This window comes from Canis lupus, chromosome 30 (genome assembly GCF_003254725.2).
Source record: "Canis lupus dingo isolate Sandy chromosome 30, ASM325472v2, whole genome shotgun sequence".
NCBI classification, from domain to species: domain Eukaryota; kingdom Metazoa; phylum Chordata; class Mammalia; order Carnivora; family Canidae; genus Canis; species Canis lupus.
In genome coordinates, this window is record NC_064272.1 from 20,154,470 (window position 1) to 20,179,039 (window position 24,570).

Sequence of the window (24,570 nt, forward strand, 5' to 3'; positions counted from 1 at the left end):
TGGCTTACCTCTCTACTCTAGTCAACATAAGGAGTCCTCTTTCTAAGTTCCTGGTTTCATATGACTAGAATCTTCTCAACTCTAAAATGATATATAGAAAATATTTTAATGCTTATGTCCTTGCCTTAAAGACACAAAATCTCTGATTTGCTACCTAGGTACAATCTCTCAATCTATCTTTTCAACTGCCTTGATCTATATATCTGTGAGTTGCAATTAGACTCTCTTGAAGATGGGTGGTAAGGAATATCTTTAAAATCCCAAAAGCACATCAAGAATTTATCCTTTTTTCTAAGGCTGTTTTTCCTGCATTCCCTATTCTTGACAGGATTGCTTTGAGCCCAGTAACACGAGTAATAGTTCAGGTCAGACTAGGTTCTTCATCTCCCTTACTTCACACTTGGGTAGTCAAAGCTTTGTCAGCTTTCATTATAAGTATCTCCTTTCCCCCTTTCTACACACACACCCTTATGACTACCCTAGTTCTTGATAACATCATTTTCCCCACCGATTGCTTCCAAGGTACTAGGTTCTCAAATTGCCTCTCTCCTGTTACATGAGATCTTTCTAATTTTAAACATGATATATATAAACTATATATATATACACATGTATATACACATATATATATAAAAACTATATATATATATTTATAGTTAATAGGTTTGAGTATAGTTAACACAGGATGTTATATTAGTTTTAGGTGACAACATAGATTCAACAAGTTAATGCATTATGCTCTGCTCACCACAAGTACAGCTACCATCTGTCCCATTACATCACTATTACAATATAATTGACTATATGTCTTTTATTCCCATGACATTCATTCCAAAACTGGAAGACTGGATCTCCCGCTCCCCTTTACCCATTTTTGCCTAAACCCCTATCTCCCTTCTCTCTGGCAACCATTAGTTTGTTCTCTGGATTTTTAGGCCTGATTCTGCTTTTTGTCTGTTTATTCATTTGTTGTTGCTGTTTAGATTCTACTTTGGAATGAAATCATGTGACATTTGTCTTGTTCTGTCTTATTTCACTTAGCACAATACCCTCTATTATTCATATTGTCTCAAATGATATGATCTCATCCTTTTATATGACTGTGTAAGATTCCCTTATATAGGTGTGCATGTGTGTGTATACACACACCACATCTTCCTTATCCATTCATCTTTTGATAGGCATTTGAGTTGCTTCCATAATGTAGCTATTGTCAATAATGCTGCAGTAAATATAGGGGTTCATATATTTTTTTCAAATTAGTGCTTTCACTTTTTAAAAATATTTTTATTTAAATTCTAGTTAGTTAACTTATAGTGTAATACTGGTTTTAGGAGAATTTAGTGATTCATCACTTACATATAACACCCAGTGCTCAAAAGGAATGCCCTCCTTAATATCCATCACCCATTTAGCCAATACCCCTCCCACCTCCCCTCCAGCCACCCTCAGTTTGTTCTCTATGATTGAGTCCCTTATGGTTTGCTTCCCTCTCTTTTTTTCCTTCCCTTGTGTCCATCTGTTTTGTTCCTTAAATTCCACATGTGAATGAAATCATATGGTATTTTTCTTTCTCTCACTTATTTTGCTTAACAAATTACACTCTAGCCGCATCCACATTATTGGAAATGATAAGATTTCATTCTTTTTAATGGCTGAGTAATATTCCAGTGTGTTGTGTGTGTACGTATACACACATACAAACATGACATCTTCTTTATTTATTCATCAGTCATTGGACATTTGGGCTCTGTACATAATTTGGCCATTGTTGATAATGTTGCTATAAACATCACGGGGCATGTGTCCCTTCAAATTAGTATTTTTGTATCCTTTGGGTAACTACCTAAGAGTGCAATTGCTGGGTCATAGGGTAGTTCTATTTTTATCATTTTGAGGAATTTGTTTCCCGGAGGGGCTGCACCAGTTTGTATTCCCACTAACCAACATCTGTTGTTTTCTGTGTTGTTAATTTTAGCCATTCTAACAGGTATGAGGGGGTATTTCATTGTGATTTTAATTTATAGTTCCCTGATGATAAGTGATGTTGAGCATCTTTTCATGTGTCTGTTGGCCATCTGTATGTCTTCTTTAGAAAAATGCGTATTTAGGTTGTCCATTTTTTATTGATATTGTGTGTGTGTGTGTTAAGTTATATAAATTTTTCGTATATTTTGGATATTAAACCCTTATCAGGTATATCATTTGCAAATGTCTTCTATTAAGTAGATTGCCTTTTTGTTTTGTTGATTGTTACTTTTGCTATACAAAAGCTTTTTATTTTGGTGTGGTCCTAATTACTTTTCCCTTACATTTAAGTCTTTAGTCTATTTTGATTTATTTTTGTGTAAGTTATGAGTAAGTTGTCCAGTTTCATTATTTTGCATGTAGCTGTCTAGTTTTCCCAACACATTTATTGAAGAGACTGTCTTTTTCTGATTCCTGCTTCCTTTGCCATAGATTGATTATATAAGAGTGGGTTTATTTACAAACTATTTTGTTACATTGATGTCTGTGTCTATTTTTGTGCCAGTATCATAGTGGTTTGATTAATACAGCTTTGTAGTATATTTTAAAATCTGGGATTGTGATACCTCCAGTTTGCTCTTCTTAATTCTCAAGATAGCTTTTTCTATTCGAGGTTTTTTGTGGTTTCTTAAAAATTTTAGGATTATTTTTTCTAGTTCTGTGAAAAATGCTGTTGGTGTTTTAATAAGAATTACGCTAATGTGTATATTGCTTTGGGTAGTATAGATATCATAATGATATGAACTATTACTGTCCATAAACATGGTGTATCTTTCCATTTATTTGTTTTGTCTTTAATTTCTTTCTTCAATGTTTTATACTTTTCAGAGTATAGGTGTTTCATTTCCTTGGTTAAATTTATTCCTAGGTATCTTATTCTTTTTTGGTACAATTATAAATGGCATTCTTTTATTAAATTCTCTTTCTGTTACTTTGTTATCAGTGTATAGAAATGCAACAAACTCCTCTATATTTATTTTGTGTCCTGAAATTTAGTGAAATCATTTATTAGTTATGATAGTTTCTTGTGGGGCACCTGGGTGGCTTAGTAGTTGAGAGTCTGCCTTTGACTCAGGTCATGGTCTCTGGGTCCTAGGATCAATTCCCACATCAGGCTCTCCACAGGGAGCCTACCTCTCCCTATGCTTATGTCTCTGCCTCTCTCCCTGTGAGTCTCTTATGATTAAATAAATAAAATCTTTTTAAAAATCTTTTTGTGGAGGCTTTAGGGGTGTTTATAATATCATGTTATCTGCAAATAGTGACAGTTATACTTCTTCCTCACCAATTTAGATGCCTTTTATTTCTTACTCTTGTCTGATTGCAACAGCTAGATCTCCCAGTACTATGTTGAATAAAAGTAGTGAGAGTAGACATTCTTGTTTTGTTCCTGATCTAAGAAAATCCTTTAGTTTTTCACCACTGAGTATGATATATAAGCTGTGGGTTTTAATGTGTGGTCTTTTTGATGTTGATGTATGTTCCTTCAAAACAAATTTTGTTGAAATTTATTAATATAAAAAGATGTATATTGTAAAATGTATTTTCTGGATCCATTGAGATGATCATATGGTTTTTACCCATTTTGTTAATATGATGTATCACATGGATTAATTTGTGAGTATTGAACCATCCTTGTACCCCTAGAATAAGTCTTACCTGATCATGGTTAAAAATCCTTTTAACATATTGTTGGATTCAGTTTACTAATATTTTGTTAAGGATTTTTACATCTACCTTTATCTAAGATATTGGAACATAGTTCTTTTTATATAGTATCTTTATCTGGTTTGGTATCAGGGTAATGGTGGCCTCATAGGATAAATTTGGAAATTTATTTTTCTATTTTTGGGATAGTTTATGATGAAGAGGTATTCACTCTTCTTAAATGCTTGGTAGAATTCACCTGTGAAGCCACCTGGTCCTGGACTTTTGTTTGTTGGAAATTTTTATTACTGGTTGAATTTTGTTACTAGTAATTAGTCTATTCATATTGCCTATTATAATTTGATTCAGTTGGCAGTTTTTCTAGGAATTTATCCATTTTTTCTAGTTCTTTCAACATGTTGGCATGTAATTTTTCATAATATTCTCATAATTCTTTGTTATTCACATGGTGTCAGTTGTTATTTCTTCTCTTCTGTTTCTGATTTTATTTATTTGAAGCTTTTCTCTTTTTTTCTGGTGAGCCTAGCTAGAGTTTGATTAATTTTATCTTTTTAAAGAACCAGTTCTTGATTTCATCAATCATTTCTATTGTTTTTCAGTTTCTATTTTATTTATTTCCACTCTCATGTTTATTTTTATAAGATTTTATTTATTCATGAGAGAGGCAGAGACACAAGCAAAGGGAAAAGCAGGCTCCATGCAGGGAGCCCAATGTGGGACTCAAGCGTGTGACTCCAGGATCACGCCCTGGGCTGAAGGCAGGCACTAAACCACTGAGCCACCCAGGTGTCCCAGCTCTCATGTTTATTATCTCCTTCCTTTTACTAGCTTTCTGCTTTGCTTGTTCTTCTTTTTTCTAGTTCCTTTTGGTGTAAGGTTAGGTAGTTTATATGCAATTTTTGTTGTTTCTTGAGGTAGGCTTGTATTGCTATAAACTTCTCTCTTGGAACACTTTTGCTGTGTCCCATAGATTTTGATCTGTTGTGTTTTAATTTTTATTTGTCTCCATATGTTTTTAAATTTCCTCCTTGAGGGATCCCTGGGTGGTGCAGCGGTTTAGCGCCTGCCTTTGGCCCGGGGCATGATCCTGGAGACCCGGGATCGAATCCCATGTTGGGCTCCCGGTGCATGGAGCCTTCTTCTCCCTCTGCCTGTGTCTCTGCTTCTCTCTCTCTCTGTGTGTGACTATCATAAATAAATAAAAAAATTAAAAAAAAATTTCCTCCTTGATTTCTCTGTTGACCCACTGGTCTACAATTCCATATTTTACAGCTACATATGCATATAAGATTTCATACAATTACAATAACAGCATAGGGCAGCCCCGGTGGCACAGCAGTTTAGCGCCGCCTGCAGCCCAGGGCGTGATCCTAGAGACCCTGGATGGAGTCCTATGTCAGGCTCTCTGCATGGAGCCTGCTTCTCCCTCTGCCTGTCTCTCTGCCTCTCTCTCTCTCTCTCTCTGCATTTTTATGAATAAATAAATAAAATCTTTAAAAAAAACAATACAGCATAGATACAGTTCTGTATTTTTCATATTTTTTTATTTTGGCATATTCATACAGAATTTCAGCATTGTTTTAATAATCACATAATAATCTACCAAATCCACTAGCCTCAGCTTTTAAACCAACCCTCTCTTTTGGGACAATCAGTTCTTAGCATTCTTCAAAGTATTATGAATAATGCTGCAATGGAAATATTCTTGTATTATGCCTTTTCCTTATTTTGTTTATGTCCTTGTGGCACATTAGCAGTAGAATTACTGAGTCAAAGCTGATTATGTCTCTAAATTTTATTGCCAAATTATGTCAAAAAATTTTTAATAGTGGACACTGTCACCAGTGGTGGGTGGATGTTCTTGTTTCAGTATATCTTTGACACCATAGAATGTTGTGATGGTTTTAAGTTTGTTATTATACTAGTTGTAAAATTGTGCCTCATTGTCAGTTTACACTTTCAATTTTTTTCATAACTAAGGAGTTGAACTTTTAAAAATATGTTCATTGACTAATTTTACTCATGTATATTTGATTCTTGTCCTTTCCCTTTAAATCTTGGTCTTTTATTCAATGAATCCTGTTTGAATTTTTATATCTAAATGGCTTCTTTATAAAATATAACTGTTAATTTTAAAACAATAATGCATATTTTTTCTTAAGGTGTTTTCCATATAAGTTACATTATTTTGTTGTAAGAGTTTATTATATAATCTTTCTAATTTCTTTTCACTTTGGTGTTATCTAGCAAAATATTTAGCTGATCTTTAATTTGATTTTTTAATTCCTTAATCTCTTTGCTCTTTATTTTAGTAGCAAAAATCCATTTAAAACTAGGAAAATGTCGTATGTTTCTTTATGATTATGGGAATAATTCAGTTGGACAGAGAAAAAAAATGATAAAGCAGAATAAATAAAGCACAGTTGCAACAGCCAAGTCTTTGAGTGGGAGAAATTAAGTACGATTCAGTTCTCTGTGGACTGGTTAGCTCAAATAGTAGTATGGGTAATTTAGACAAGAGGCAAAGTATAAGGCTTTAGAAAAGGCAGTTTGCTAAAGGTAGCAGGGGAAATATGGAATCTAAGTGATCAATTGAGAGTGAGGAGAGGAAAGAGGTTCTTGGATTTGTGTGAAAAGAGAAGAACACTAGTATGAAATAATATCAGAGCATAGGAGACAAAGCACTTAGTAAAATGTAGAGATCACTGTCAGTACTAAGGGCCCTTCTGAACTTTGTTGCAGTCTCTTAAGATAACAATAAACAGCACAGTTGCATTTTTTCCTGTCATACTGGATCACTAGGATAATGGCACAAATAGATAGGTAATTGGATTTATCCCAGTTAGGCCTTTACCAGGTGAGTATGACACAGACAAGGAGAGGCCAAGTAGTTGAGGGTATATGTAAAAGAGACCATCAACTCTCTGTTAGATAAGGACATAGTAAAGTTATGAAGGTGGTCATTTATAGAGAAAATGTGGGGCTTAGTGTATGCAAGAGGGAGTGAGATGAGGTAGTAGTGAAAGAGTAGGAGGATTTTGTAAGAGGAGAGTGCTTGAAATTGAGATTTCGGAGGGAATGTCATTGCTGGTAATGACATGACCTAGGGTAAGACCATGGAAAGCATGGATGTGATTTAGGGTTGGCGAGTCCATTGAAGAAGTGTAGCTTAGAGGCTCATAACCAGGGCACTAAATAGGGCATCTAAATAGTTATTGAGATCATGAAAAATGAGCACAGGGGTGATGATAAGGGGAGAGAAGTAGTGGGCTAAGGAATGTAGGTCCAATATTGGTAGTAATTTTCAATACCTTCATATCATTAAAGATTCCCATTAATGAGATTTAAAAGTGTTTTGTTCCCCATATCTTGTCAATACCAGTTTTGCAATATCCTTAACCCTTATCACTCTCCTAGGTGAAAAAGAATTCTCAAAGTTGGATTGTCATTGACTAATGATGAGTACAACTGATCATAGTTTTCCATATAGTCAGCTTGCATTGCCTTTTCCATTCGTGACCTTTTCCCATTTTTCTGAGCTATTTTTTTTGTTAGCTATTCAAAATAGATCTTCCTATAATAGAGAAACTCCCTCTGAGCTATCAACTGCCTTGCAAGTGTTTTCCAATTATTTTTATATTGATATTTTAGTGAAGTATTAATAATTTTCCATTCTCAAAAACAAATGTAATTATAATTAATGTATATATTTACTAATTAACTGATTGTAGGTAAAGCATCAAGTTGAGGTACTCCTTTATTTGGATTTCATAATTATTGTTTTTTCTTCTAGAGGAAGAAAACTCATATGAGTGAAACATAGTTTTGAAATATCTATAGTGACTGTATTCAGCACAGGGGAATGGACGTACCTTATCAAAATTTTATTTGACTAGCTTAGGTTCTCAATAGCAAACATACAAATCTTATAAGGTAGTACTGCTTCAGATAAATTTGTTGGCTTTTTCAGTATAAAATAAAGGTAAATCAATGTAATGCTAAGAGTTATACAATTTTATTGACTATTTTCCTGACTGATGAAAAGATATTAAAGACTCACAAATGGAGCTCTTTTTAAAAATAAATAACTTCAGAGGTATCCACACATTGATTTTCTCTATATTTTAGAACATTTGCAATAATGTGCTTTACTAAAATTTTCATTTATTGTCTGGCTTCAAGGATAATGGAAACTGACTTGCTATACAGAATTTTTCTTTGTGTTAAATTGGTAATACATATCTGATAGCAGCATTCAGTATCATGTAATTTCAATATACATTGATGCTGTTACCTGCTTTTGTGATTTGTCTGTGAAGTACTTCAACTCGATAGAAGCAATACATGAAATAAAAGGAGACAACTAAGGAGATAATAAAGACAATAGGGGGACACCTGGGTGACTCAGTGGTTGAGTGTCTGCCTTGGGCTCAGGGCATGATCCCAGAATTCCCCTGGGATCCATCAGGCTCTCCTTGAGTAGCCTACTTCTCCCTCTACTTTTGTCTCTGCCCCTATCTCTGTTTCTCTCATGAATAAATAAATAAAATCTTAAGAAAAAAGACAAAAGGGTAAATTCTTAGATTTACCCGAAATGTAAGGATACAACTTAGTACCCTTGTTCTTAGTACAACTCTCAAAGGAGTTGTACTATTTTGTGACTGTATTTATCATTGAATTATCCTATTTATGCTGTCATCAAGTATACATCAGAAGATAATTTGTTCTATGTTATGGCATACATACTTTATTTAGCCAATCCTTTGGCCCTTGATTGATTCATTTATTCAAAACTCTTTGAGCTCCTACTCTTTGCAAACACTGATTTACACATGTTGACATGTTCAATATAGGGCTCTCAGCATTATAGCTTGTTTAGGGTAAGAGTTAATAAAAAAAACACAAGGAGCCATTAACATGACTCCCCAGATGAGTAAGAAGTCAGTACGGAATAGTGCTAGCAGGTGATAACTTCAAATATGTGCAATTGGCATCCTGAAAAAGAGACAATAAAACAAAGAAATAGAATTTATATTGAAAGCTATAATAAAAGAAGATTTTATGGAAAGAAAAGGACTTCAGGGTATGTATTGAGAAGGCCCACCTGATACTAGAAAAATCAACCTGGAGCTGTCAACTCTGAAACAGATCCTGGTAAAATTATTAGATTTTAAAGATAAAAAAAGTATCCAGAGGGATCTAGGCACAAAGAACAAATGAAAAGGGAAAAAATTGGTTATCACAAGATGCCTCAAGGAATATATAAATATGGCAACATTAATAAAGCAGTATTTTGAAGAATCTCAAGAGAAGGAACTATAAACCAAGTATTTTATATCCATGAGCTCTTTATGAGTAATTTACTAGTAAAGGAGCTTTATCCATCAAGAGATAACAGAAAAAAACTCTAAAGAATTTATGGTGAGCACTTAATGATTAAAATGTAGAGCTAAGATTAAAAGTTGACCAAGAGAGAACCAAGGGAAAGACAAAATATAAATGTTACATGTTATGACAAAGAATAATATACAAATGATATACACATGATCACATATTAGACCACATAAAAGCATTAGAAATTCCATATGGTAGAAATATGAAAAAACACTCTGATCAAACTCAATTAACAGTGAAGAAAGAAGAAATGAAGAAAAAAAAAAAAAAAGAAGAAATGAAGAAATTAATAATGAAATAAGATCCCAACTTAAAGAAATATCTATTCTTGGATGAAAGAAGAAATAAAAACTCAAATTACAGAATTTAGAAAAAAACAATGATAATAAAAATACAACATGGATTTACAGGCTATATTTTCTGCACTGATCAGAGGAAAATACATTGTTCCAAACACTTAGATCAATAAAAATATAAAATGGAAAATAAAGGAGTTGTATTCTCAACTTTAACATCTAGAAGAAAAACCGCAAAGTAAACCAAAAGAGTAATAAGTATGAAGATAATAAAGATAAAAACAAATAAATGAGGTAGAAAATGAAAAGACAATAAATAAAAATTCTAGGTTTTGAAATATTAGAATAGCTTCCAGCTAAATTAATAAAAAGAGGATAAAGCATAATTATATCAAATAAGAAATTATAAGTGAAAAATAGCCACTGAAAATTTCTTGAAAAAGAAATTTTAAAAATTCAGAAGAGACTACTGTGCAAAAACTATATACAAGTAAATTTGAAAAATTAAATGAAATTGATAATTTCCTAGAGCAGTGCACTATGTCAGGTTTCTCTGTTTATTCTGTGCAAACAGATCTATTTAAGCTTTTCCTTTTTTTAAGGGTCAGATTCTACATATTGATGATGAAGCATTAAATTAAATACTAGCAGACAAATTCCAAAGCCATATTGCAAAAGTAATTCATCATGGTCAGATAGAATTTAGTACAACAGTGAAAGGCACACGATCTGAATGTTCGAAGCTATCAAATTTTGTATGTTGAAACCTCATGCCTAACATGATGGTGTTTGAGGTGGGGCTTTGGGTTGGTAATTAGGTCATGAGGGTGGAGTTCTAGTGATTGTGATTATGACCCTTATAATAAAAAGGGGAAAAAAATAAAAACCACTAAGAAACCGCCTTGTTCCTTCAATCCTTCAAAAGGATACAAAAAAAATCAGCGGTCTGCAAACCAGAAAGGCCTTCACCAGAGCATGACCATGTTGGTGTCTTGATTTTGGATTTCCCAGCCTCCAGAACTGTGAGAAATGTTGTTGTTTATATAATATCTATATGATCACTCTGAACAGACCAAGACAAAGGCTAATTAATATTAGGAAACCTATTAATATCATATAACATATTAATAGATACAGAAGGAAAAAGCATAGCATATGATAATCTCCACAGATACTAAAAAAGAACATGACAAAAATATATATATTGTTGAAAAAATAGTCAAGAAAATAGAATTTTATGGACTTTTTAAAACATATTTCATAAAAAACCCATATGTATGTTTATGTGTGAATATATTAAATATATGGAATATATGATATAAATGTGAATTAGAGACATAATGAAATTTTGGCAAAATGAGTAAAGAATATATAAAAGTCCACTGTACTATTTGTGCAACTTTTCTGTTAATTTTTGTATTATTTTTTAAGGATTTTAATTATTTGAAAGAAAGAAAGTGAGAACGAGCAGTGGGGTGGGGCAGAGGAAAAGGGCTCAATGCCAGGATCAGAAGGTCATTACTGAGCTGAAAGCAGGCATCCAACCAACTGAGCTACCCAGGTGCCCTGTAATTTTTGTGTACATCAAAGTAAAATATTACAAATTTCATTATTTCTGAGTAATGGAGATAAAGAATGTACTGAACAGCGTCATTTCCTGCCACCATCATATCTAGTTCATGCTTTTAATCCTTTTTAACCAAGTTAACAGTCTTTCAACCAAGTTAACCAAGTTCTAACTTCTAACCAAGTCTAACCAAGTTAACAGTCTTCTCTCATGGTCATGTTTCTTACAACCACAATAACTATTACTGCAATCTTGGAGTCCTGAGTGTCCATTATGATGGGTCATGCGAGAACTCTTTACTAGTATTTTTAACTTTCAGGTGGTAATTCTGTTAATGTTAAGTTCTAAAGAGGGGAAATATGCCAAGGTATTTGTGTCTTTCACACTAGTCTAGTGTGACATCATGCAATTGACATCATGCAATTTCGTTTTCATAAATCTTCAAGTACATGAAGTACTTTAAATCATGAACCATTTTCTAAAGGATGGAGTTTATTTTTACTAAGTAAACATTTTATTGAACTATAGGATACATAAAGTACATAAAACATAAGTCTTCAGCTGGATAAATTTTCACATGCTGAATTTACCTGTTGACCTCGGAAGCCCCTGTTGTCTCCTTTCCACTCAATACCTAATCCCTCTAATAAAGTTACTCATTACTTTGACTTCTAAAACCATATAATAGTTCTGCTTGTTTTAGAACTTTATTTAGATCGAATCATTGGGCATATTCTGTTTTGTGTGCTAAGCATTCTTTTTGGGAGGAGATTTTACACATAAAAATGTTTGATGCATGCTTTTGCATCCAATTATAGTTCATTCCTGTTATTCTGTTCCAATGAACAAATAAGCAACTATTTATGCATTTTACTGTTGACATATATTTGCATAGCTTCTTATTTTAGGCTATTAAGAATTATGCTACTATGAGTGTTTTTTCAGTGAACGTATATACATATATGTGTCATGGATCTACCCAAGGAGTGAACTTACTAGGTGTGTATATGGTCAGTTTAGTAGATACTGCAAAACAGTTTTCGAAAGTGATTATGCTAGTTACCTCTCCCACTAACAGTGTATAAAAGGTTTCATTTATTCCACATCTTCACCAACTTGGAATTGTCTTTTTCTTTCTAGCCATTTTAGTAGGTATGTAATAGTGGTTAATTAAAATTATGGTTTAATTTCTGCTTTCCTGATAAATAATAAAGTGAACTGTCTTCTCATAGGCTTATTGGGCATTTAGATATTTTTTATGAACTATCTTTTCGATATTTTGCCCCATGTTTTCATTGAGTTGCCTGACATTTTCTTAATATTTAAATTTTTTATATATTATAGATATTACTCTTGTTGCATATTTGTATTGCAAATATTTTCTCTTAGTCTATGGCTTTCTTACTCTTAATATCTTTAGATAAATAGAAATTCTTAATTGTAACCACAATTTATGATAACTTCCTTTCTTGTTAGTGCTGTTTTTGTCCTATTAAGTAATCTTTGTCTACCCAAGATTGTGAAAAATAATCCCCCATGTTTTCTTCTCAAAGAAAATTGTTTTACCTTTACATTTTAGATCTACAGTCCATTTGAAACTCATTTTATGTGTGTGCACCAAACCACCCTTAAGTTGTGACATAATGGAAAGAGCTTAGACTCTGAAGTCAGATCTAAAAAATAATAACAGTAATATATAAAGTGCATGCCCAATAATAGACAAAGCATAGTTTCTTGGAATTATTTTAAATGATGATGCAAATATAGTTTTATTGGCATGGAAAATGTTGAGTGAAAGGAATGGGTTATATAACAAAGTGTTTACACAAATTGTATACATAATTCATAAAGCATCATCTTGGAGGGTATACAGTCATAGTTTAATAGCAAACCTGTGAATCATGGTATTTCTGATACTCTTCATTTCTTCTTTGAATTTTCCTGTACTGTTTGAATTATTTTTAAATGAACATGTATCTTTATTTCCAAAATAAACATGAAAAATTATTCTTATTAAAATACAAAAAAATACAATACAATACAAATAAGTATTTAGAGGAAGAGAATCATCCAGAGATAACCACAATAATCTTTTAGATCTGTCCATTCTACCTTTTCCTTGGCATAGGTAGGTGGTGGCTCTTTCTTTTTAGGCTTCTGAGGCCTATATACGTCTAACCTGACAGAGAGGCTTTGACATAGGAACTCCTGTGTCCAGTAGATAGATATATTTCTATATATAATTAAAAATAAGGATTCATGATAAAATGTATGGTTTTTAAGCTTTATCCCCATGTTGTTAGGAAAGAAGGAACCAATTATTCCGCATCATTGTGTGTTTATTAGTGGTACCAGATGGCTTAGGCTGTATGTGCTTTGCCTCCCTGTCAAAAATAAGACTGAATATATAATTCTTTAATACTTGGCAGGTTTTTCTCTCATGACTCTGTAGATGTTTTGTTATCACATAGCTTCTGCTGAATGGAAGAGACACAGCCAGCCTGTTGTAACTGTATATGTTTGTTTTTCTCTTTAGAAACCTGTAAGATTTTTTTCTTTATTTTGTCCTTCAGCCATTTTGGCAAATGTGTCTATTCACTAATATTCATTAATATCTAGATTATGAGGATCTTTTCACTAGTGGAGAATTCCTTAACTTCATACTTACTTTCCTCTCTCCCTTTCACATTGCAAAATAATTTTCTTTAATTTTCCCTTTTATTATTCTGTTCAACTTGTTTACTTTTTTATATTATGTTGGGTCTCTAGAATTAGAAGTCTCTCTGATTTCCATTTCAATCATTCATTCTCTAATTTTCTGCTCTAAGAATCATCCTGCATTCTGGAAGATTTTATTAAGCTATTCCTCAAATTACCCATTTGTTTTCCTACATTTTCTATTTTGCTCTTACTATTTCTAGTTGTATTTTTAAATCAGGTGTTTGTTTTTGAAAATGTAAGATTTATATGGTTAAAATAATCCATATAAAAGAATATTCTGTGAAAAGTTCCCTTTCATACCAGACCAGTCTTCTTCCCCAAAGATGATTAAAATTTTCATTTTCTTGTGTATTTCTAGAAATATTCTAAGCCTACACATGTATATATATATATACATATCTTATTCTTTTTTCACTCAATTGGTAATATATATCCATACTTTCCCACACCTTACTATTTTATTTAGCAATACAATTTGGGGCTCATACTATGTAAACATATTTAGATTTAGTTCATTTTTTGCTATAATTTTATTGTTTTCAGTGGAATGAATATATAAAACATATTTCTTCCTATATCAATAAATATTTTAACTATTTTTAATGTTTTGCTAAGAGAAATACCTGCAAACCCATACTTTTTTGTTTGCATGTACACATATATTTGTAAGTAGAATTCTAAAAAATGGAATTGCCAGAAAAGCCCATGTATTTAAAATTTCAACATGTATTGCCAATTTTGCCCCAAAGGCAAAACTTCATATATTTTGTATATTGTGTTTATATATATATATATATATATATATATAAATTTATATGTTTTGTATTTTTTGCAAACTGCTTGATAAATATAATCTCATTAAATTTTTATTTAAGTATGAATGAAATTATGCATTTTCTACATTTGAAGAGTAATGTCTTTTTTGAGAATTATCAAATAAATTAATTTGTTTAAAGATTTTATTTATTAATTCATGAGAGCCACACAGAGAGAGAGAGAGAGAGAGAGAGAGAGGCAGAGACACAGGCAGAGGGAGAAGCAGGCTCCATGCAGGGAGCTCGATGCAGGACTCGATCCCGGGTCTCCAGGATCACACCCTGGGCTTAAGGCAGTGCTAAACTGCTGAGCCACCTGGGCTGCCCATCAAATAAATTATTAATAAAGTTTTAAAAAGTCACCACCAATAATAAAATGAAAACTAATCAAATATTTAGAACATTTTAACCACTTTTATCTAAAATAAAACTTAACTGAAGCTGTTTGTTCTCCTGTGTTCATGAGGTATAAATTAGCTATATATTCTTTATAAATAATAAAGAGATCATGGTAACTCAGAAAGGTGAGGGGAAAAAATAGCTTAGTTGAAATCTATGAAAAAGAAAATCCCTACTCTTTAGTTTTGCATATTGATAGAAACTGATAGAAATCAATTTTATCCTAAAAAAGAATCCCAACTACAAGTTATAAGTAATGATAAAATGTACAGGAACTCTAAAAAATAAAATACATGAATATCCAAGTCTTTTAATAAAAAGCAATGATAATTCATTAAATTTCTGAGAATTACATGAAACTGATTATTTGTGAGTGGCTTATAGGAGCTATGTACGTGGGAGGAAAATCGTTTATATTTCATGGATAATTCCTAATTTAAAAATTTATTGACATAAATAGAGCCTTTTATTTTAATACAGATAATTGGACCTTTTAAGACACATCACTAACTCTTCCCCCCATGAGAAGCTATAAAGTGGCAAACTTATAGACCAAGTCCAATGTTGAGCAGGTTCTCTAACAGTCTGATTCATGAATTATTCTATTCTCGGAAAGACTGAGGAGAAAATGAGGGAATAGACAAAGCAAAAGAACCAGATACAATCTTCACATTATTTTATCCATCAGTGTGTCCATCTATCCATCCATCCATCCATCCATCCATCCATCCATCCATCCATAGTTCTAAGCACACAAGGTAGTACAGGGAAATCAAAATTTTTAACAAGTTGGCATATCTGTTCCTGGAGAGTTTATCTAGGAAGGGAAGAGGTCACAGGCATGGTTATGTGATGTTAAAACAGACAACCAGGATCCCTGGGTGGCTCAGCGGTTTGGCATGTGCCTTTGGCCCAGGGTGTGATCCTGGAGTCCCGGGATTGAGTCCTACATCGGGCTCCCTGAATGCAGCCTGCTTCTCTCTCTGCCTGTGTCTCTGTCTCTCTCTCTCTCATAAATAAAATTTTGTTTAAAAAAAGGAAAGACAGACAACCAAGATTAGACCCCATGCCTCACCACTTCCACCAGAATCATCACTGTTACCACCCACTCATTGCTTGTTCGACTTCAGTAGCCTCCTCTATACCCTCCTGCTGTCTCTAGACAGCCACCAAAATGTATTTTACAAATGCAAATTAGACCAGAATCCTCCAGTGTTATTGCATAACTCTTAGGAGAAGAGGTCCTTATTATAGGCTACAAGATCCTGACTTGGCCTTGGCTTTTCTCTGAAATCAGCTCTCACCATTCTCACTCACTCACTCTGCTTTAGCCACACTAGCCTTCTTGCATCTCTTTGAGCTTGTCAACCACACTCTTTTGTTTGAAAGCCCCTTCAGTTATGTGAACTGTTCTTCCAAGAGATAGATTCCTGGTTTGATCTCTGACTTCGTTCAGTTCTGCTGTCATGTCACATTACTAGAGATCGTCCCTGAGCACCTTATTGAAAGAGGCACTCAGCTCATGTGCTCCCTTGCCTTGAATTATTTTTTTCCAGAACACTCTACTTCATATTATATTGGATGTTTTTTCATTGTCTTTCTCTCCTCTCTATATTATAAATTCCAAGATGGCAGAAATACTCTGTTTTCTTCTTTGCTGTACTCTCAGTATATAGAATAGTACCTGTTTCATAGTAGATAATAGATATATGTTGCATAAATAAATGAAATCCACATTTCAGATCTCAGCTTTCTCATGAAAACACTCTATACTAAATCTCTTGCTGGGGCTCTGATTAAAAATACAATATAAATCTGGTTTGGGTTTCTTTTTTTATCACTTTGCTCCATGACTTGTCAACTCCAGTAGCTTTTTGAAGTACGAAAAATTTTATTGTTTTGTTCCAGCCTTTTGGTGATCTCTGATTTTGATTACCTTTTCTCATCTCATCCCATTTTTCCCCTTACAACCATTCATCTCTAGATTCCTACCATCAGATTATGTAGTCTTGCCTTCATACTGCTTCCTGATTTTCCAAGGTCATGAAATTATATGTTCTTCCTTCTGGGTGTTATGGAAGCATAGCTTCACATTCTGAGTTGGATGTAAAACACTTCACAGATGTAGAAATTGATATTACAGATGGGGATGATACAGGAGGAAATGTTGATGCTGTGGTATTTAAATTCGGCAAAGAAAATTTTAAAGTAAAAAAAAAGATAATCAAATTGCACAGCTCATTTGTGAATGAATTTTTTATCCTGAAGTAGAGAAAGTTCAAGTTTGGATGACATTGACAGGGTTTCAGGAAGTTTGGGTTTCACTAGAAAAAACTAGTCTTATTTTAGGTTTGTGGGTTGATCTATGTCTAAATTCTAAGACAATGTGTCAGATAGTGTGTCTATGAAGTATGTCTGATTCTATATCATTCCTGATTTAATGAACCCAGAGAGCCTAGATTCATTCTGGGATTCTGCTGAGAGATTGGTTACATTTATGAATAGAACTGTCAGCTACTCCTCTCAAGGGTAAAACTGCTCCTAGTATTAGTTGTGGTGGCCATGGAGTAAGATAACATTTTACTAGTTTTTGTTGGATTTTCTTTTTCCTTTCCTAGTGTTTTGCTAAGGCTAAGTTATCAGATACGTGTCATGAAAGAAACTGACATTTTTTCTTACCCTACAAAAATTAATATTTGTTTGTATATAGTCTTTGAATCTAAGAAAGTTGATTATAATAATTTACTATTATGCATAATCTTTTCTCTTGTTGGCTTATTTTCATCCCTGGGCTTCCAGGGTCCAAATCACATTGGTCCAAATTACTTTTTGCCAACATATTATATATTTTCTTTCATTTTTATTTTATTATTCCAAACTTTTTAATACCATAGCTTGCTCTGATAGCCAGAATTTTAGATAATTTCTCCCTCCAAAGATGTGCTGATATTACATGGCCTTTATAGAGCTGCATAAACTCTAAAGATAACCATAAATTCATATTAAGCCATGTACTTAGAAGTAAAAAAGTATAACTTATAGTTTTCCATTTTATTTTTATTTTTTTAAGATATGCTTTTTTTTTTTTTTAGATTTTTATTTATTTACTCATGAGAGACACACACACAGAGAGGCAGAGGCACAGGCAGAGGGAGAAGCAGGCTCCATGCAGGAAGCCTGACGTGGGACTCGATCCCGGGTCTCCAGGATCAGGCCCTGGGCTGAAGGCAGCACTAAACCACTGAGCCACCCGGGCTGCCCATAGTTTTCCATTTTAAATACATGTTTCTATGTCTATGATATATAAAAGTTTGATACATACTTTATCATGTATGTTTATACATGTTTATGTATATGTTTATATATGTTTATACATGGTTTAGAACCAAAGGTTCTGAATGATGTAGTTTTAGATTTGTCAGCACACAATATCTCACAAAACATCATGTCATTGGGCCCCTAATAACTGGTTTATTATTTGATATTCCTTCCAGAGTTTCCGTATCATCACCTCTTAAGGTAGAGTGTCAAATATTCAGAGGGATGTTTAGGATAGGTCTAAAATACTGTATTGCTACCAACTACAGGACAAAACAGCATTTATGCAATAAAACCATGTATACATAAAAACCCATGCATAAACACTTTCAGGAAAAGAATATATTCTTTTCACATAAATGCTAGTAAATACCACCTAAAGAAAAACAGGCATATACTTTCAATTTGCCAAGATTTTTTTTTTTTAAGTAGGCTCCATGCCCAGCGTGGAGCCCAGTGCAGGGCTTAAAGTCATGACCCTGGGATCAACACTTTAGCTGAGATCATGAGGTCAGACACTTAACTGGCTGAGCCACCCAGGCACCCTGCCAAGCTCCTTCTTTGTACACTTTTAGCAAAGCATTTTTATACTCGTAGTAAAATATTCATATTTATCATTGAAATTCAAATATTAAATATTATACAAAATTATTGTACTGCAGTTTGGAAAACTAATTAAATGTTTTCTTTGTAAATGTAATGAGCTAGTTAAATCTTTGTTGCCAAAATTAAAATGTAGGAGGATTGATGGCTAAATAAATTCTAAGTCATTTACATTCTATGAGATAAATGCAACTTTGTCACCATGGTCTACCACTAAGCAGAGGATAATTTAATAGAATTAAAGATAATTTGAAGAATATTTTTGAATTTGATATAATCTTTTAACATTGATATTTGGTAGGTGGTAGTTAAGATGGTAATTGTAGTTTATTTGAGATGTCTCCTTATAATATATAATCACACATTATGGGAGGAATATATAAAGACACAAAAACAGGCATATGGATTTTGGGACAATAACAGCTCACTTTTTATAGAATCATTTAAGTGGTAATAATAACTACTCAAAATATAGCTGAGAGCCCACAAGTATGAAATAAGACTGGCAGAAAAGTAAAAAGTGGTATTAATCTATCTGCAAAGGCTTTGTATTTTACTCCTATGATTTTTCCTCTCTCAGAGTCTATTTATCATTTTCTGAACATAACAAGTTTGATTAACTGATTTGCTATGTGATGGTGAATCAAGTCACAGTGGGATCTGCAAGAGGTAGTATTGCTGGCATAGTCCACAAAGCAAGGGGGATGCCTGAATACACATACCTGTGTATACAAAGATATGTATATACATACATAAAAGAAACAGGAACTTAGAAAGCAGAGTGGTATGGAGCTTAATTAGCAGGTGTGTCTCAATCTTTGAAAACCTTTCAGTGATGCAAGAGAAAACAATCCCATGTAGCATAATTCTATAATATACAATTTAACAAAGTATCAATTTATTCATTTCTTACTTGTATAAATCAAAGTGGGTGTTTCTGACTGGGCAATCCTCTTCTGAGAATTGGCTCAGGGACCCAGGTCTCTATCCACTAGTAGGTCTGTGATTCCCTAGAGTCTTAAAATTCTGACTAAATCTTCTGCATCTGGCCAGCAAACATGGGAATAGAGGGTTATTTCACATTAAGTGTTTCAGAGAGAGACTGAAAATGGCATACATTGCTTTGGTCTGAAATTTAGTTGTAGGGCAGGCCTATTACAAGAAAAGTTGGAAAATGTGGTCTAGTTGTGTGCCTAGGAGAGAAAGGACATTGGTAACCAGTTAATTCCACCACAAATACTGAGGTTTATGATGATTACAAGTCACTGCTAAAAAAAAAGTTTAAATTATAATTAATACTTGCAACTTAAAAAGAGACATCACAGATGGGCCTTATACAGGAGCATACTCCTTCCAATTCTGTTTGTATTTTCCTCAAGATCAAACCTATGTCACCAACTATAATTCAATAAACTGAAAACCTCTTGTTGTATCAGCTGAAGTGCATAATGCATGTAAAGATGGCAGTTATTCTTATTGAACTGGCAAAATATGAAAACAGATGGTACTGGTCTCCTGTTTCTGTCCACAGACAGCAGTATATATCAGTTGATAGTGCATGAGAAATATAGGACTTCAAGGGATGGAAACAAATTCATATGGGTGTGAAAGCAATTCTATAAGGATGGAACTAATAGTAATCTTCTAAGTTTATTTTCTGCAAAAGAGGCTGATAAAATCCTAATATGCAATCTATCCTATCAGATACATTCTTAGGAACTAGAACGGATGGTCTCTGAACTAGAGCAATACCAGATTTCATTTTACAAAAGGGTAATTGGTATTCTTTCTGTCTCCTTTCCCAGACTGATCCAACATGGAGATACTTGGAAAGTGGGGAAGAAGGGAGAGTAGCATGGGCACTGTGTAGCTACAGAAAATTAGACATATAGAGGTGATTCTTCCCTGGAACTGTGGGAACAACAGGAATGAGAGGAACATAGAAATGCAGGGAGCTTGCAGAGTCCAGGAAAATGAATTTGGCATGATCTGTGTGTTCTGAGCAGAACATCCAAATAGGGAGGGAAGAAAGACTTTTGTAATCATGAAGAGGGAAGTGTACATGGATTATGCAAATAAGCTGAAGGTTTTACCTGAAGAACTGACTGGGACACTGCTCACAGCTGGCTTTTGCCTGCTTTGCAAAGTATAGAGATGACTTCATCATAAGGAGCAAAGATGGGTAAATGTTTTATTTTTATGGTATGACATAAATTCAAGGTTCACTCTAGCTCACAACTAAAACATGTAAAAACGTGAGTAGAGAGAAGGAAAAACAAAACCAAAGTCTTATTTGGAGACACACAATTTCATAAAAGAGACACACATATATTACATAGTATTTCTTTAAAGTAAAAATAAAAAACCTTTTATATGATATGTGTCTTTTGACTCAAATTCCTCTTTGGGCACTGAGCCACTACTCACAAATCATTTCTCTGTTGCTCACCTAAGGCACAAAGTTGGGGCTACATTCATCTCCTCCAGGAAATACCATCCTCCTGTGCATATCAAATCGTGCCATTGGCCGTGTTGTATTAAATGTACTATCATATGTCACCCTTCCTACGCTCTGTGTACTTCATCTTTATATCCACAGTGACTCCCACATGACCTAGCACAAGATAAATGTTCAGTGAACATTTTTGGTGTGAGCTGGAAACTGGGTTATCCTTAATGTGCAAACACTCTTGGAAGAGGTAACATATCACCTCAGACTCACCCCCAACATTTGCAAAGTCAAGAGCACAAATGGAGGACCACATACTATAGACCTAAATATTTATAATTTCTAAATCAAGCTAACAAACTGTTACATAAAACGTAGTTCTATCTTTCTACCTTAACAAATAAATGTGCTTTTATATTGATGAGATTTTAAAAATGTGCAATAGTTCTTTTTTAATATGCTGAAAGCTGGCAAAATATCAAAGATAATACAATTTAATTACCAATATGTATATTTAGGTGTCCTGGGTGGCAGTGTTTAGGTTTTCAAAGTAAAGATATGCATGTCATAAATTATTATATTTTTCTTTCTGACAATGCATATTTTTCTTTATTTCAGTGTGGTTACAAACTATGCAGTTATAATAAAATATTTTAAATGTTTTGCATTCTATTTACAATCATGCCATATAATACAACCTTCCCCAAGTTACATGATGTCTGTTCTCTTTTTTTTCCTGGTTTAAAAATTTTAAGTGTACCTTGTCATTGAACTTTTTTCTATTGCTTTTAAGCATTATTTTTTCTCTTCTGAGGTCCACTTATAGTTTACACACCTTCTTAATCCTTAAAGGATTGAAAATTAAAATGTTATTCAAAATTGACATGATTTGAATAAAGATGTAATTTAAACTATAAATACAAAAAATTAAATTGATTTGTGTCTTTTTTATATAGTTCACATATAGTTTACAGAAAGTTATTTTCTTCTAAGATATTTAAAAATATTTGTTAAAATGGGGACAAATTCAACTAGCCTCTCAGATTTTTATATAAATCATTTAAATAAAGCTACAGTTTAATGAGTTAGAATTCATAAATTGAAATTTCAAAAATAAAACTAATAAAATAATAACTAATAAAACTAATCCTAGAATTCAGTAGGTATCTAGTTGGCAAGGAATATTAGGCTTCATGTATATTACATCTAGAACTATACTTATATAAACTTTGAGAGCAATATGAATCACTTAGTATTCAAAATATTCCCCAACCAGCAAGTGCACCTGCCTTGCATGCTGCATTGATTCATGAGTGCCTTCCAAAGCATAAATTGAAACCAAATAAGATGGGTGCTTATTAAAACTTGAAAATAATACTTTTATGCAATAAATTATTGCATTTATGCCATCTAGAAAAAGAACCTGGTGAGTTAGTTTGCCCTTTCTCTTAGTTAAATGCTTCCATAGCTCAAATTTCTTCCCATACTCCAAAGCAGTATCTATTTCTGTTGTTAGCAACAGCAGTCTGCAAACCTAAGTAGCATTTAGACACAGTCACCTTTTGTTTTTAGGATACAGAATGAAAGATGGTCCAGAGTGTTTCTGTGGGGCTTACAGGGTGTTAATCATAAGAGCAGGTGGCGTTAGTCACAAGAGCAGATGTTTAGGGTTCTGATTTACTCTGCCAGCACCAAGAGTGAGATCCCAAGTGACAGAGGAATCTACAATCTATTTAATTTTTGAGTTTGAATTTGTGATGAGTCGAGCCCTCTTAGTGTATAGGTCCTAGGGCAAGGGTCTTTTCCTTCTGGGTTTCTGGGTAGTATTGAATTACTTTCCATATTTATCAAATAAATGTCTCCTCTTAAGGTGTGGAGGGATACTAGACATCTAAGGAGAGGGGTAGGGGAAAACTAACATTAAAAGAGAGGATGAAAGCAATGAATTTGGAGGGAGTTGAAGCAAAACATCACCTAGTTCATGATTTTGTTTGGGAGTTTGGTCTAGAAGTACTAGTTTATTCTTGTTTCTGTGTATATAAGTGTCTTTCTCTCTCTGCTCTACAAATTGTGTTGAATTAATCATTGTTTAGATACTTTGAAAATGTTTGATTTGGGGTTGCGTTCCCTCTTGTGTTTATCATTGGGATTTAAGTCCCTGTATAGTCAGGTTTTGGAAAGCAAAGATGCCCTCAATTTGTTTTTAACAATTTAATTGCTTCAGTGAGTATTTTCAGCCTGGAATATAAAATAGAGGATATTTCTACTATAAATCAAAGCCCTTGGCTTTGATCTTTAAAAAAGATCCACAGGCCTCAACCAGAACTTCTTAGAGGACACTTCAACATAAATATAGTCTGGGATATTTGCGGTTTGGTTCTGTCTGTGCTTATGGCATAGAATTGACAAAGATGTTAATATTGGGGACGGTGGAGGAGCAGAGATAAATATGTTCAGTAATATTATTACTTGCCTCTGTTCCCAGTTACTATATATCCAGATTAAAGGGGGGGGGAAGAAACAATTTTAAGCCACACTTTCTAAGAGAGAGGAAAAAATGTCACATATTAGGAAATCCTACTAAAGAAGTGTCTCAAAAGCCATAGGGTGCAAAATAATTTTAGCTGTACTTAAAAGGGGAAGAAGAAATCACCTGGCTTAGAATTCAGATATATCTCCTTTCCTTTTCAACTCTTAACTCTTTAAGTGTCAAATATCCAGGCCAGAAATATGACCTACTATTTCATATTTCTGATATTTATCAAGGATTATTTCCTCTAGTTTGATTCATGTTTTATCCATTCTTATAGGTGTAATTCTTTCTTGAACTTCGTTAGCAATAGGCTAAAAGTAGCCAAAATATAAAGGTTTGAAAATAAATAGAAAATTTTCAGCATATTATCACTCTTTACATGAGAATTCTCACCCTTTTCAGTAAGGCACATTAGAACGTTCAAGTTACTGCCCATTACTGCTTGATCTGTTCTACACAGGACCTATGATACTTTCTGGATTGGATTTTGTAAAATTTCAGGTCTGCCTTTAACAATTCACTTTGCTTTTACCTGGAACACACCATTCTCTTCCTTTTTAAAATACGACTGATAAAAGTAGATTGGGATACAGCAGCATTGTTGGCAAACCAAACTTTATTAAATGTTTGATTTTATCTGTTATAGAACATGAGAAGCAGCGGTTATGCAAGAGTACCGATTATATGAATTTGCATTTCAAAGTGAAATGGTTTTATAATGAATATGTGCGAGAACTTCCTGCCTTCAAGGATGCTGTTCCTGAATACTCCCTGTAAGT

At 33.4% G+C, this 24,570-nt stretch overlaps 1 protein-coding gene across 1 annotated transcript in view; it reads left to right on the forward strand.

The window, feature by feature from the left end:
* The window catches only part of UNC13C (unc-13 homolog C), a 540,818-nt gene that overhangs the window by 384,478 nt on the left and 131,770 nt on the right, over positions 1-24,570 (forward strand). The window contains exon 19 of the mRNA XM_049104442.1: positions 24,438-24,564. Within this exon, the coding sequence (XP_048960399.1) occupies positions 24,438-24,564 (127 nt within the window). The remainder of the gene's footprint in view (positions 1-24,437; positions 24,565-24,570) is intronic.